At 36.4% G+C, this 17,059-nt stretch overlaps 1 protein-coding gene across 2 annotated transcripts in view; it reads right to left on the bottom strand.

Moving 5' to 3' along the window:
- Positions 1-17,059, bottom strand: part of SKAP2 (src kinase associated phosphoprotein 2) — a 171,626-nt gene that overhangs the window by 48,313 nt on the left and 106,254 nt on the right. For both annotated transcript variants that reach the window (XM_061414300.1, XM_061414301.1), the window contains exons 7-9: positions 10,952-11,076; positions 10,014-10,077; positions 9,527-9,661 (exon numbers count right to left, since the gene is read on the bottom strand). In XM_061414300.1, the coding sequence (XP_061270284.1) occupies positions 9,527-9,661; positions 10,014-10,077; positions 10,952-11,076 (324 nt within the window). The remainder of the gene's footprint in view (positions 1-9,526; positions 9,662-10,013; positions 10,078-10,951; positions 11,077-17,059) is intronic.

Raw genomic sequence — 17,059 nt, 5'->3', positions numbered from 1 at the left:
AAATACGCTTATGTGTGTATAGTTCCCTAGGCAATGGAAATATAAATAGATGAGTCTGAAAATTTGGCTGTTATATTCTAAAACATCAAGAATTTCTAGTTAATTCTATTTGGTTCTTTAAAAAAGAAATCTGATCTTTTTTAATAGGGTCTTCTCTTGTTAAAGTTTCTGTTCCTTTCTTTATGTCTTTAATATTAATAGTTTTAAATGATTAATTTTATATTCTTTGTTTTTCAAATTGTTCTCTCATCTCCAGTTCACTAGGGATTAATCCTCTCATTTGTCTTATTCCTCATCATATCCCTCCAAATATGTTTTAAAGCACCATGCCACAAGTTTGTATTTGTACTGTTTTCATTATCTTTCTGAACTATATATTTTGTAATTTCCTCTGTGATTCTCTCTTTTAACTCAAGAGCTATTCAGAAATTTATTTTTTCACCTCCAAACACAGAAGCTTGGGTATTTTAAACTATCTTTTTAGTGTCTAATTAAATTTCATTGTAGTTAAAGAATATAGTATATATGATACAGATTTATTGAAATTTCTTGAGATTTCAACTATGAACTTATATGCTATAGTCAATTTCTATGAAAATTCTATGTGCACTGAAAGAACATACTTCTTTGTAGATCAGATCAGATCAGTCGCTCAGTCGTGTCTGACTCTTTGCGACCCCATGAATCGCAGCACGCCAGGCCTCCCTGTCCATCACCAACTCCCGGAGTTTACTCAGACTCACGTCCATCGAGTCAGTGATGCCATCCAGCCATCTCATCCTCTGTCGTCCCCTTCTCCTCTTGCCCCCAATCCCTCCCAGCAGCAGAGTCTTTTCCAATGAGTCAACTCTTTGCATGAGGTGGCCAAAGTACTGGAGTTTCAGCTTTAGCATCATTCCTTCCAAAGAAATCCCAGGGCTGATCTTCAGAATGGACTGGTTGGATGTCCTTGCAGTCCAAGGGACCCTCAAGAGTCTTCTCCAACACCACAGTTCAAAAGCATCAATTCTTCAGCGCTCAGCTTTCTTCACAGTCCAACTCTCACATCCATACACGACCACAGGAAAAACCATAGCCTTGACTAGACGAACCTTTGTTGGCAAAATAATGTCTCTGCTTTTGAATATGCTATCTAGGTTGGTCATAACTTTCCTTCCAAGGAGTAAGCGTCTTTTAATTTCATGGCTGCAGTCACCATTTGCAATGATTTTGGAGCCCCAAAAAATAAAGTCTGACACTGTTTCCACTGTTTCCCCATCTATTTCCCATGAAGTGATGGGACCAGATGCCATGATCTTCGTTTTCTGAATGTTGAGCTTTAAGCCAACTTTTTCACTCTCCACTTTCACTTTCATCAAGAGGCTTTTGAGTTCCTCTTCACTTTCTGCCATAAGGGTGGTAAGTCAATCAAAAATTTTTTTGATTCAAATCTTCCATATAGTTACTAACTTTTTGCCTCCTTGGTCTACCAGTTTCTAAGAGTGGTAAGTTAAAATCTCCCACAGTCATTTAGGATTTGTCAAGTAAGTTTTTTATTTATAGATTTCAAAGTTAATTAGTTAGAGATCCATTTAAACTTTATCTTCTTTTACTATTATTATACACTGACATTTGCCATCCTAATATTGCTTTATGGCTTACATTCTATATTATCTGAATACTACTGTAGTAGCTTTCTTTGACTAGAATTATCTGGTATATTCATTTTCATTCCCTCACTCTGAAAATTTTACATGGTTTGTTTCAGGAATATCTTCTCTAAAAATGCTGCTATATATATTTTTAAATTCGATGTGATTTCTTTTAATAGATTAATGAAGTTATATTTTTATTGTAATTATTCTTGTATTTGGGCTTTTTATATTTTATAAAATATACAACATTTTTTATTTTTATATTTTCTCTTTGCTCCTTTTTTTTCCTGCCTTCTTCTGAATTAAAATGTTTTTCTGTGATCACCTTTTATTTCCCTTCTGTTGCTTTGGGAACCCTAAGATTGTATTCCTAGGCTTCCCTGGTAGCTCAGCTGGTAAAGAATCCACCTGCAATGCAGGAGACCCCAGTTCAATTCCTGTGTCAGGAAGATCCCCTGGAGAAAGGATAGGCTATTCACTCCAGTATTCTTGGCCTTCCCTGGTGGCTCAGATGGTAAAGAATCCACCTGCAATGTGGGAGACCTGGGTTCGATCCCTGGGTTGGGAAGATCTCCTGGAGAAGGGCAAGGCAACCCACCACAGTATTCTTGCCTGGAGAATCTCCATAAACAGAGGAGCCTTGCAAAGATGTCCATGAGGCTGCAGAGTCAGACATGACTGAGGCACTAAGCACAGCACATTGTATTCCTACTTGTTTAGTACTTATTCTGAAATTTTAACACACACTTCCTAACAAGGACTACTGTTACTCAATATTTATCTCCTTATTCCTCCTGAATAAAAGAACACTTCCCTGGTGGCTCAGATGGTAAAGAATCTGCCTGCAAGGTAGGAGACTCAGGTTCGATCCCTGGATCAGGAAGATCCCTGGAGAAGGGAATGGCAACCTACTCTAGTATATTTGCCTAGAGAATTCCATGGACAGAGGAGCCTGGTGGCCTACAGTCCATGGGGTCTCAAAGAGTCAGACACGACTGAGCGACTAACACACTGGCACACTTTTACTACCTCACATTTCTATCTTGCCCAGGACAATTGCAAGCTAAATTTAGTTTTAACTCATTTTAAATTAAAATACACACTCATTGAAAAATAATAGTTAATTAACATTACTGATACATTTTACCTATTGCTATGGTCACTGTTGTTTCCTGGACTCTCTACCTTCCCTCTGTGTTCACTTTTATTTTGGCTAAAGTTCATAGCAAGGAGCAGAGCCAGGATTCAAATCAATGTGTGTCCTCCAAAGTCCTTGCTCAACAACAATTTACTTTTCACAGATACAGAGAAAGATATTCTGTGTGTATGGGGCAAGGAGTGGAGCCAGCAGATAAGAGATAGATGGAGAGGAAGAGGGGAAGTGAAGGATGCCTTAAGAGAAGGTGTCATGATAGTTTTGACACTGCCGGAAGACAGGATTCATATATCAGAAAAGCAAAGACAACTAACTCATGAGACTTGAATAATATATATACGTATATATACACAGGGTTTCTCTGGTGACTCAAATGGTGAACAATCTGCCTGCAATGCAGGAGACCCAGGTTCAATCCCTGAGTTGGGTAGATCGCCTGGAGAAGGGAATGGCAACCCACTCCAGTATTCTTGCCTGGAGAAATCCATATAAATATGTATGTATATGAAATAAATAAACATGGGGAATTAGGGTATAGTCATATGTCAAGGGGCTTAGGATAGAATGGGAAGGTGTAGCTGCACCCATTTAAGGCCTGTGTAAGAATGCATAGGGATTTCGAGGACCTAGGTACACTACCTGCCACAAAACAGGTGCTCAAGGATATTTATGGAATGAAAGAAATAAAGCAAGGAGGAAAAAATGTAAACTCAAAAGGGAAGGCAGGAAAATAAAAGAATGAGAAAAGGAAGAAGGTAACGAGGAAGCAAAAAGAAAATGAAAGGAAAGCAATTAAAAGAAAAGGCAGAAGAAAGTAAATAAAAAGAAGGATCTCCTTTTTTAAAGTGTAAGCATTGTATACTTATAAATGGGCTAAAAAATAAAAGACAAAAGATTTGTATCAAGCTGTAAACAATGTGTACTTAGGGTAGAAGGTGAATGATTTCTACTTATTAATTTTATGCCCATCAGAAATATTTAAGGTTTTTCCAGCGAGCATATACTGTCTGTAAGCAAAGATTTAAAAATTAAGGGAAATGTGCAGAGAATAATAAAGAGCCACCTGACGCAGCGTGGTGTGACTCAGCCTCAGGTGAGTGCATCTCCCCGATTCCCTCAGCACGGCTGCCTCAGTGACTCCCTGATGACCTCCAAGAGCAGAGAACATTTTTCCTGCTGTCTCAAGCCCATTAATCTCCTCAAAGTCCAGGCCCCCAAAGGGAGAGAAATCCCATTATTGGACTTCCTCTCCTCTTAAAGCCACCTGTCAAATTCCAGGTGGCCTTGGAATTGCTTAGCCCTGCATTCTCCCAGGTGGCCTGACTCCCTTTAAAAAGATGCAATCCTTTGCCACAGGTCTTTCACTTCAGCTTCAAATGATAATAACCCTATCAGAACAGGATAAGCCAAGTGTCTATACAAGAAAGACACATATTTACAATACCAAAAAAGACTCTCCCATCACAGACCGCAGTTCATGATAATAGAGAAAATGCTTCCTTTTTTTTTTTTTAATCTTTCATGCCTTCTCATTTTTCTAAGACTGAGAGTCTTGAAGACAATTCAGTCCCTTGATGAAAACTGTTAACAGACAAGTCCAGCTGATCCGTTATAACCTAGAACCATTCTGTGTAATCCTAGTTTTACTTTTATAAGAAAACCTGTGTTTTGTCCATAAAAATAAACTCATGTGAAGCATGGGTGACGGGTTTTTACAACTCATGAGACATAGATAAAAAGGTGATAAACCAATTTATATCCTTGTAACAGAGTTTTTCAACCTTTGGGCCAGATAATTCTTTGTTGTGGAGGATGGCTGTGCTTTGTAGGGTGTTAAGCAGCATCCCTGGCACCTACCCACTGTAACACACACACACACACACACACACACACACACACACACACACACCCTAGTTGTGGCAACCAAAAACGCCTCCAGGAATTCAATCATTAAATGCACCCATGGGGCCAAGGTCTTTCCTGGTTGAGAACCACAATCTTTCCTGGTTGAGAACCACAGATGAAGTGCCAGGTTGCAAAAATATGTTCATTTATTTCTCTACAATTAGAAATATATGTTTTGCACGCACATAGGTATTTGGGGTTTTAATATGTGTTAAAGCATCTCTTGTAATGAAAAGAATTTGTTTGCAATGCCAATGGCAAAGTAGAGAAAAGCAACATGACAGACAAAATTATATCCCGAAGCTTCATGCTGTATTATGAAATAGGCAACATGAAGAATCCTAAAGTCACACTTATATTCAGCAAAGATAAAATACAATTAGATGTGTGCAGTGACCTTAATTTATGGATGTTTTCCTTATATTCTATAACTTCAGATAATCCTCTCAGCAGAGTTCGGAGCTTAAACAACTCCAAAATTTGACTTTAGTTATCTATCATACCATATAACAGGACATCATGTCACCATACTTTGTAATTCAGTATCATAGTTTAAGGAAAAAGAATGCCAGCAGGCTGTCTGGACTAATGATATTGAAATGCTGAATATATGTGATTCTATGAAAGTCAACTGGCATCTTTCCATTGCATTCCAAAGGAATAAGAAAAAATTGTTTGGTGAAATCAGGAATGATGTTAATACCAGAGACTCTAAGGTCCTCTATAACCTTATTAACTTGGTAATATGAGTAATAATTACTCAGCAAGAAAAGAAAGCTAAAATGTATTTGGGGGGGATAGGTTGTAATTAATTGATTAAGTTGCCTCTCATTTCATTTGCTGACGATTCCTTCAAATTTAAATACTCAAACACTTCTTTTTTATGTATATGCATTAGCTTCATGGGGAAAAATTTATAGCTGCATTTCACTTTATATTCCATTTTAGATGCAGATAGTTGGATTGAATAAATTTAAAATGTAATTGAATGACTAAAGAATAAAACACCCTTTCCTGGCTTGGAATAGTTCAATCTATCATTACAATATTAAAAAAATGAATGAAGTTTTTTTTTAAAAAAATAGGTTAATGGGATTAGAAATTTATCTTCCTATTTTATGCTACCCTCTCTCCTCCAGTTCACTTGCCAGAAGAATTTCAAATGCAATTCCCCTGAAATCTACAGATTTAATAGGCTAACAAGCAGTTATCATTCTTGTTACTAGCTGATTCTATTAAGTCTACATCTTTAAAAGTCTTTTTGTTGTTCTGTTTCTGCAGAATGTCTTGATGTTTACAGAAAAAAAAATCCGATGACATGGTTACTAGAAGAGAAGAGCAAGCTGGGTTGATTTCTGCAGGAGTTTCCCAAGTATTGTTTTCCCCTTTTGAGATTCAGATTAAAGCAAAAACATTCTCCTACATTTCTAATGAAAAAATGAACAATAACTTCTGGAATTTGTGCTAAGCCAAATGAACTCATTACTGTCTTATGAAACAGTTTAACACACTTTGATCAAATAATAACTTTGCAAATACAAAGATGCTAATAGGTACTAAGACATAAATGATGTCAAAGCATTAGGATATTTAAAGAAAAGCCAAATGTCTTTAATATTCCCCAGAAATGGCATTGTCTCAACTCTTGTCTACATACGTATAAATACCCTAAATGCAAAAAAAACTTACAAATTTATTCTTATTCTTTTGTGAAGTTAGTTAAAATTTAATGAACAGGAAATTAAACAAAAGCTGCTGTAATAAAGTTAGAATATTCTAACTGAAAAACAATTACAATGAAACTATTTACATTCCTATAAAATTATAAACATTTTTCAAGGGATATTTTGCAATACAATTTTTAAACATGTTTTCTTATTATGATTCTTGAGACTTAAACACTGCAGGTTTATTTCACATTAAAAAGACACTTGAGCAAGAGTTTTACTTTCTCAAAGGACTCTGTGCTTTAAAGTAACATGTTGAGTGCTTAGATTTTTCTCCAAACACATTTTATGCTTCATCTTTCAACTAAGAGGATTAATTTTCAACTATATGTAATTGACAGAAAGTCATGTTGAAATGGTGAAAAGAAAGTGAAAGTCGCTCAGTTGTGTCCAACTCTTTGTGACCCCATGGACTATACAGTCCATGGAATTCTCCAGGACAGAATGCTGGAGTGGGTAGCCTTTCCCTTCTCCAGGGGATCTTCCCAACCCAGAGATTGAACCCAGGTCTCCTGCATTGTGGGCGGATTCTTTACCAGCTGAGCCACAAGGGAAGCCCAAGAAATCTGGAGTGGGTAGCCTATCCCTTCTCCAGCAGATCTTCCTGACCCAGAAATGGAACCAGGGTCTCTTGCATTGCAGGCAGATTCTTTATCAACTGAGCTATCAGGGAAGCCCATTGAAATGGTAGTATTAATTAATTCTGGGAATTTACCAGTCAGATTTCAGATATACACAGCTGTTAGTACAGAGCTGGAAAAATACTAACTGTAAGTATGCTCACTGCTTTTCCACTGTTTTAACGTCCTCTCAAAATTATATTCATAATTTACAGAAGTGAAAGCAATTAGCTTTACTCTTCTCTTGAAAGAGACAGCATTTTTGAAAGAAAAAAAAGTTACCTTCCTAGTTTTAGATATTTAATCCAACGAAAACTCTAAGAGCCAACTTTAGGGTTTTCACTAAAAAAAAAATTCCCTCTGTAGTGGCTGGCTCAAGCTTGGCAAACTTGAACTGTGTGGACACTGAAGCGGCTCTCCGTTACCCTAGGGAAGAAAGAACTAGACATTCCACAGCTGCCTACCCCAGCTTCTTCCCAGGGGTACAGCTGCAGTCTCTATCAAACTCAATCACTTTGTACAGCCACTGGGATCCCAGGCAGGGGCGTTGAATCCTAGAGCAGCTTAGATTTCTTCCAGTACCACAGCAAGAAGTAAGACTACTTCAAAAGTAACCTGTTATTTTCAATGATTATGTGGCCCCAGGCCAACAAAAAAAATGTGATGAAGACCATCTGCAGTGATGGAAAATAAAAGAGGTCTCATATTTTTAAGATTTCAAGCTACTTACAGGCGATCTTCCTTGGTTTTTTAGCATGAAAATGCTATAAATATGTGTCCTTTATTCCTGACCAATTTTTTATTTGAGGTGTGGGGAGAGGATGATGAACTTGAAGAAACCCAGAACCTAACTGACAGTCATTGCGGCATTTGTAACGAGACCCCCTCGCTGCAAGGTTTAAAAGAAGGAAGTATATATGACAATGGTGTCATGTGTAAAGGTACAACAGTCTTCCATTTGACATCAGTACACATGCTCACTCACTCTTCTGAACCTTTTAAAGACTAATATGACAGTATTAGTGATATGGTGTGACTAAAAAAAAGTAGTCAGAGAATAAATATTCTTTCCTACTTGAGGATGCTGATGCCATGGCAAAAGCCATTTCCTTGGGATAAATCAGAAAGGAAGGAGCTATAACCATGTAGTTCTATTAAAATAATAGAAATGCACAAATTACCACTGCTCACAAAATCATGCTTTTATACTAATCATCTTCTTCTAAGGTAGTAAAAGACAATACACGGATGCATATTTTGGTAATTTTTGTAGTATCTTAGATTTATAATCCCATTACAATCACTAATTCTTACTTGGTAGGAAAACCACTATTGTAACTCCATATAAGCATTTGCAGAATTTACCAGATATACTAATTAAAACAATAATGATCATGTTACAATATATTATGGGCATGCTATGACTCAAGCACTGTGCTGAGAGCTTTTAGATACGTGACCTCGTTTACCACCATCCCCCTCATGAAATTATCCTTATTTTATAGATGAAGAAATTGACTTTTAAGGTCACTGAGCTAGTAAATGGTTTGGCAGAACTTAAACTTTTGACTCTAAAGTCTATGTGCTAGTTACTGAAAATCACATTTGTATATTAATTTTGAACATTTTAGGTATTTTTAAAGTTTATACTGTTGTTAAATTGTTTGAGTTAAAGAAAAATAGCTTCTCTATATGCAATGTCAGTTAAATATCTCTTTTTAAATATAATCTCTTTTTCTTCTCCAATGGCTGATTTTTTTAATAACCAGAAAAAGGCTCATTTCAACCTAGAGTATTAGTAATGCAATAATTCCCTAAGTGTTTTCATATTCTAAGTATCTAAAGTTCCATATGCCTATCTTTCTGTTTGAGGCTGTCAGAATGGCAAGTCAAATTAAGACAATTAAACTTATATTACATAACAGATACTGAGGCATATAAACACTAAATCATGCCTGAAAATGCAGAATGATAAAATATCAAGTAAGAAAACTTCAAGCCTCAAAAGGCCTTTGTTTACAGTTCAAGAATATTCCTCCAAGACAATGCAATACACTACAGCAAGGAGGAATACATGAGGCAGAAGTTGTTGACATATGGGGTATGCATAGAACTTCTGGTTAATGGAAGTTCCAAGATGTATAAATAAAAAATGATGTGTGAGTTGCTGGAAAAAACTGTAAGGCAAGTCAATTTTTTAATTAAAAAATTATGTAGCATAAACAATGCTAATGAGCCAAAAGTCCCATGAGATTAGGACTGTATCTGCTTCATTTTAACATTCCATTCACTTTTCATAAATGTACATCCACTTACTTGAAACACTTCAAGCAGAACCTTTTGTAATATAGAGTTTGAAGATTTTCTTTGTCCTCGTTTTTAATATTAATAGTTCACCATTTTCTTCTCAAGTTGTCAACTTGATGATATATGGCATTTTGTTAAGGCCCTAAAATCCTTAACTGAATCACCATAAATAAGTACCTGGAAGTTCTTCATAAATTTCATCATCAATTGGCAGACTCCTTGCTGGTGAACTGCTTGGGAGAGGATGATCGACATCATCGTACAGCTCTCCTCTTTCCTCATCATCCTCAGGGATAACATCAGACCCCATATCTACAAAACATGTTTCAGGAAGTAAAACTTTAAAGAATGCAAAAGTGATTTTCCAAACCTTATTACCTAAATTAATGCAGCCCTACAGAGTCACAATATTGATATATGTTACATCTTTAATTTGAACATTTTAGAAATGGATTGATGTATAAACACGTGAATTTAAAAGTTACTAAATGGTACTTGCAGAAAAGACACTTTTATTAATCTGAAGTCAATGGTATGTGTTACCAGTCATGTTCTGCCAGCCATTTCTCACAGAAGTCAATAAGCTTCTGTATATGAAACTCCAACTTATTCAGTTATTCAGTACTCAAAGACTGTGATACCTTGTTCAATGGATTGCTCTTACCTTGTAACACAAAGTTCAGCTGCTGCACCCATTCTTCAGCATCTTTGGGAGAAGCTGCTGTGAACTAAGGAAAAACAAACAATAGCAATAAAAAAAATCACCACCGTAATGAAAAGTATGTTGCCTCCTTTTCGTTTCTACAAGACCATTAGTAATTCTTTTCATGTCTAGTACTACTTTTCTTGCAAGGATGCTTCTTATAATGTACAGTTAATTTTGACAAATTTATGTAATTGAAGCAGAGGATGATGGATTTGAAACTCTGATCAGCAGCTGGCAGCTGTGCAGGAAAAAAAGCTGCTTCTCTTCATCAATGTCAAAGACAAAACTGATGAACAAAATTTGCCCTTGACAATTAGAAGACACCCATGAATTTCTTTAGACTGCTGGGTACAGCTTTCTTAAAAATGTTCTTGTCAGATTCCAACACATTAACTGACAACTTAATTAACTGGCTTTCAACTGCAATCTCAGATATTTAAAACTTATTAAACATACATTCCATATTGATGCTAGCTGATAGCTCTTGACTTGCAGAGCTGATATGTGTCTTTACCTTCATTTTCTCCCACAACTCTAAGCAATACAATATGCATTAACACGCTGATATTTTTCTTTTGATAATTTCACTCTTTCTGCTATGTAATTCTTTTAAAAAATCACTCAGTTCTATTAAAATAGGTATAAAATGCAACATGTGAAGTAATTGATGAATTACATATTCTCCTGTTCTCTTTCAAGAAGATATCACTTGAACTAATCTGAATTTTTTTTTAAATCTATTTCTTCTTATATGAATCTTTAATGTTTTAAACCCAGTATTTTATTATTATTATTAAAATGTCAGGAAGAGTTGTTTTAACAAAATGTTAATGTCATCAAAAATGAAATCAGGAAATCTTATCAACTTAATTTCAAGGCAACATAAAAACTCCAACCTGATAGATACGTTTATCAGGAGCAGAGATTTCAAAACAGCAATCTTTCTTTCCATCCTTCCTAAGAGTGTTATTCATCCTGACATTGTAGCCGTCTATTGCAAATTCACCCTTCTGCTGTTTGTCTGTTTAAGATGAAACAAAAGTTAGAATGTCATTTACTATAGTGAATATAAATGTCTAATTGATTAATTTTTATTTAGATTTTTTGATAAATTCTTCGAAAGAATATTTTTGGTCACACTGCTTTCATAGTATAATGCTTAAGTAACATTTTAGCTATCGCTTTTAATTCTAGAGGTATTTGGAACGGTTGAGTTTAAAAAGGACATTTTAGGGAACCAGAAGAAGATGTCTATAGATAGTGGTCTTATTCAGAAGGAAGCAAGCAAATATGACAATTTCATGTAGGGAAAATCCAAGATTGGAACTCAGAACTTGCTAGACAAGCCCACTACAAATCCATGGCTCTTTCAGATGTAGTACACCAGTGGGAAAACTTATCTAGTTGAAAACCTGCTGGGCTTTTATTTACTATTAACTCCTTTCATCACCACCCTCCAATTCCCCCCACCCCCAAAAGCTTCTAAAACACAACTTTTCTGTTTTAGAAAAACCCCCTAAATTGGAACAAATCAAATTCTAATTTTAAAAAGCAAAACAAAACTACTAATTATAAAAAGATATGAGGGAAACAAGTATTTGAATGGAGAGGAGTGATAAAGCAAGTACAGAAGCATTTCTTACCAAAACAAAAGTAGGTTTCATAACCAGTCAGTGAACAGTTAAACTAGTAAAGCACATTTGAATCCCATACGATGAAAAGTCAAAAGAAAAGATGACTTCAGTTTTAGCCAGATATTACTATAAAGACAAATAAAGTAGTAATACAACAAAGGATTTAATGCTGAAACTGAAAATAAAATTAGTCACCTTTCCCACTTTATCCAGTTACATGATTTTGAGAGAAAAGAGGCACTGCTATAGAATTACTTTCTAGGGTAATGTACAATGTTAAAATCCTGAATAAGAACAACTGTCACTTTCGCTGAGCTCAGGGGAAATACAGAAATACTCTCGTATCATACGGTACAGGGCTCTCTCAGCTTACGGCACCAGTAAAATATGTATCTCCTTTTCTTAAGTATACTAATGTAATGCCTGAAGTAAGAAGCATTTTCAAAAGGTCACTGAGATCATATCTTGTTCAAAACATCAAAGGAAAAAAAGATATCTAAATTAGTAACTCCTGACTTAAATCTGCACATGCTAATCATATTTGTCATAATTTACATCCCTTTAGATAATTGAAAAGCAATTCAAATTAAAAAATTTTAAGTTTGCTTTGTAGAAAAAGTCTGCATTAAACTCTGTGAGGTGAAAACTGTAAAAATCAGAGTAAAGCATTTCCCAAAGCATGTTTTATTGGATATTAACAGGTTTCTATGACCCAACAAGTTTGGGAAATGCTGAATTAAACAAAGTTATACAGGTTTCGTTAGTCCAGGCTTTCTTGAGGCCATTAATATATATTAATCAAATTTCTATGAGAAAAATTTAGTATGCAGCACTTCCCAAAAGTATTTATCAACGGAACCCTTTTTTCACAGAGTATTTTATGGAACCGGTACTCCCAGAACATAATTTGCAAAATGCCTAACTAGAAAAATACTATTGGGGAAAGGGTATTAGAATAATAATTACTGGTTAAGTACTGTTGGTTCTTCTGAAATTCTCAAAGAAAAATAAATCATTTATTCACTCATTCAACAAATGTATATTGAGCACTTAAAACAAGCAAGGGAGCATTACAAGCATGGTGAGACAAAAGCAACTAGCAACACCAGTACCAGACCTTTCCCACCCTCCCACTGAAACACACACACCCAACACCTTCCCACACCCTGGATACAAATATAAGTGCTCCAGGAACATTAGTCAATGATCCACCGCAATGAAAAAGGATTTACTTTTCGCTATAAAAAATGGAAGTTGTTGGAAGCAAAATATCAAAGACTTACAAGACAGTTCTGAGAGATTTCCTTAAACTTCCCAGGGAGTGGGAGGTGCAGAGAACATAGGATTTTCAAGGACCAGTTGGAGGAAAGAGGCTCCAGGACCACACAAAGTCTCAATCACTCTACTCACCTAGTCCAACTGTTCAAAAATCCAGGCTTCCTACCTCCAACCTGGGTCTAAAATTCTTAGCAATATAACATGAGTGGGGATGGAAAAGCACATGGAGTGGGAGTTTATGTCTGGAGATGCAAAATCAGCACTACAAAGACTGAGTTTGGAAGACCTGTGATGAGCAGGGTACCTTCTTGTGCTAGATTATTTTTAGACAACCCCCACCCAAAAATATGCTATGGGCCATGTATCAGATGTTCTGTTAGAGTCTAAGAGGAGGACATGAGCAGCCTCTAGTCAGATGAGCCAGAGAAAAGTCACTAACCCAGTTGAGAGGTAAGCACCCCGGATTATTACTACTACTACTAAGTCACTTCAGTCGTGTCCGACTCTGTGCCACCCCATAGACGGCAGCCCACCAGGCTCCCCGTCCCTGGGATTCTCCAGGCAAGAACACTGGAGTGGGTTGCCATTTCCTTCTCCGATGCATGAAAGTGAAAAGCGAAAGTGAAGTCGCTCAGTCATGTCCGACTCTCAGTGACCCCATGGACTGCAGCCTACCAGGCTCTGCCGTCCATGGGATTTTCCAGGCAAGAGTACTGGAGTGGGTTGCCATTGCCTTCTCCGATCCCGGATTATAGAGACTATAATATCTATTACAGTATATCCTTGACCAAGGATAAATAAAAGAAGAAAAATCAACAAATGAAGACAGGTGTTATAAAAATGTTATGTAATACAAAACCATAACACAGCACTGAAGATATAGAAAGCAAGCACAAATGAGAAACAGGAATAAACTTTATACAATTGGTTTGCATCTTTTATAAAGTTAAAAATAATTCTGAATAAAATGAAATAATGTAATGTAAGATAAAAAGAGGAATGACTGAGACATGGAAATTGGAATGGAGCTGGTAAAATTAGGGGAAAATGCTGTATAAGGGAAAAGAAAATGCAGCAGCCAAATTCATAATGTATTAAGGTGAAAAAATTTGAAAATTGTGAACATTGTTGAAAAATAAGATCAGGCATATGTTTTAAAAACTTCCTCAGTAGGTAGGGGGAGAAAAGAATAAGGGGAAAGATGAACAAAGGGAATATGATGAACATGGAAGACTGACAGAAATACAACATAAGAATAACGGGTGTTCCAGAAGAAGGGTAGTATATAAAACAGTGCCAATAAGCAAAGATATAACAGAAGAAAATTAAACTCCATCAAAGACAGACAAGTCTACAGGACAGAAAGTGTTGCTTAAACAAGTGAAAATAATAAGAAACTAATACCTAGACCTAGTCAGCTGATTATTGAATATTTGAGGATAAATAACGACCCCATGAACGGCAGCCCACCAGGCTCCCCCGTCCCTGGGATTCTCCAGGCAAGAACACTGAAGCGGGTTGCCATTTCCTTCTCCAATGCATGAAAGTGAAAAGTGAAAGTGAAGTTGCTCAGTCGTGTCTGACTCTTCACGACCCCATGGACTGCAGCCTACCAGGCTCCTCTGTCCATGGGATCTTCCAGGCAAGAGTACTGGAGTGGGGTCCCATTGCCTTCTCCAATCATACAAATATCCTAGTGGGGGGTAGGAGCATGATAACAGAAAATGAAGAAAGATTTTTAACTCTTTCTCAGCTTTTTCAAATCCTTAACAATAAAGTAGCCGTATTTCCAATTAGTCAACATGAGTCAGAAAGTTCAAGACATAAAATGGGCAGACATGGCTATGCTAAGACTCCACTGTTCTCCATTCACATTAGCATCTCTTCAAGACAGAGAAAAAAGAGAAAACCTTAGCATCATATGGCACCACAGCAATTTACATATAGGCTAGTTCCACAGTACTTTCTGGGACAGTTTCAAAGACACTTGTTGACTTAAAAATAGTTACATGCCAATCAAATAGGAAGCAAGAGCGTAGAAGTTCATTTATACATAACCGTAATAGACTAATCAGATATTTTACCTAAGTAAACTTCCCAACTAGCTGAAGTTTTAGTTTAGCATTTAAAAGTGCCAAAACTTTATAAACTGTTGGATTTTGTAATGGAAATCATCTTGAAATATATGACAATTCTGTTAAGCATAATTTAACATTTTCTTGACGATCTAGTAATACTAATTTGAGTATTAGTTTTTATAGTATGTTACAACATGTTCATGCCCTCAGGATTTTTGAGGTGTCTGTCCTACTATTAAATTTCTCTCAGCTTCTGTTTTACACTTTAACCTTGCCTGTATTATGCTGTTCAAATTTAATGTCTACAGAACTGAAGACTGCCAGGAGAAACTAGGTAACGAAATCTGTTAAATTGGTAACTTAATTTTACACAATTCTAAAACAGTAGGTTCAAGGTAAAAAAGCAGTTGGCTCTGATCTCTTATAAAACAAAATGTATGACGTTAATGGTAGCTATTTCCTCCTACTTCTTCACTTTTAGGTTTACAGCTGTGTTCTGGGGTGGGAGGTGGGGGTGTGGTTAAGGGCCAAAAAGACGTATCATATTTCCTGAGCTCCTTCTATATGCCAGAAATTCTATATAGCATATCCCCTATATATCTTGAAATAATTCTAAGACAGAGAAGGTGTATATTATATCCCCAGCACTGATGAGGGGGGAAAAAGAACCTTAAAATAACCAACTTGTTCTCAGTCACACAACCAAAGCAGAAAAAGCCAGGACTATAACATAAGTCTGATTCCAAAATCTTGCTTTTTCAACCATTTCACACTGTCTCCTAGAAAGTGTTTCTCAAAATATATTTCAAGAATCACCTATTGTAAAATCATCTCGGATGCCTGTTAAAAATGTAGAAATGGCTACCACTCTGCACCTCCTGTACAGGATTCCCTGGGGGTGTGTCCAGGAAAGCAAGTTCTTAGCAAATAACCCAGGTGATTTTTGATACACGTTAGTGTTTGCAAAACCACTGTTCACGGAGATATGATTTATGAAGTCTCAGTTGATAAGTGTTACAGCTTGCATTTCTTCCTGAAACATATGCCCAACTTTCTCAGCTTGCTTTGCCCATCTCTTAAATAGCCATTATGGTTATGCTCTAAATTCTGCTCTTTTCCTGCTTTACAGTACTCACTGGGCAACCTTACCCAATCCCAGGGATTAAATTCCTATCAATATGCTTGTCACTCATAATTCTCTATTTTCGGTCCAGCTTCAGAACTGAATATCCAAATCTGCACCTTCTCACTATCCATGTTTTATCTCTTGAATGTCTTATAGGCACAATGTATATAGCATGCCCACAACAGAGATCATCTTATCCTTATTCACGCTTCACTTGTGATCTTTCCTGATGTGTCCTCCTACTCCATAAGCAGTACCTCCATTAAGTGAAGCCTCCAAACCAGAAAATTGAGCATCATTCTTAATTTCTCCCTTTTCTTCATCAAGTATTGCCATGTTATCTCCCTCTACCCCACTGCCACCTCCCCAAACCTAGCCAGTCCTATTTTTCTAGCAAATATACTTTTTTCTTTTTTGCTGGCTCTGCAGAATACATGCTTTAAACACCAACCACTCTCCTACCATTTAAAATACAGTATAAATATAGCAACTAAATAATTCTACATCATTTAGCACCCCTATGAGTTATGACCATTTGTTATTTGAGGATCTCCAGCATCTAAGTATCTTTCCTATTTTTAGTCCTGAGATCTTTAGGGAGCAGAGCACACTTCCCACCACAGAAGCTGGAGGGAGGTTAGATTTTCCCTCTTTCAGATCAGTCAAGCAGATACGCCAGCCTGGGTCCTAAATCTGAACTGTTGTTCATACCAAGAATGCTAATTTGGTACAAATGGTTAGCAAACAGAAAGATATGACATGTGTTCAGAAATTTTTGACAATATCTGCTTGTTACGTTTAACAAGGCCTTTCCTTCTTAGTGAATAACTCATGCTAGTTTCATAAGTATTAATGCTCCCTAGTAAGAAAGAGGGAAATACGCCCCTT

This window comes from Bos javanicus, chromosome 4 (assembly GCF_032452875.1).
Source record: "Bos javanicus breed banteng chromosome 4, ARS-OSU_banteng_1.0, whole genome shotgun sequence".
Classification (NCBI taxonomy): Eukaryota; Metazoa; Chordata; class Mammalia; order Artiodactyla; family Bovidae; genus Bos; species Bos javanicus.
This window is presented reverse-complemented; position numbering and strand designations above follow the sequence as displayed.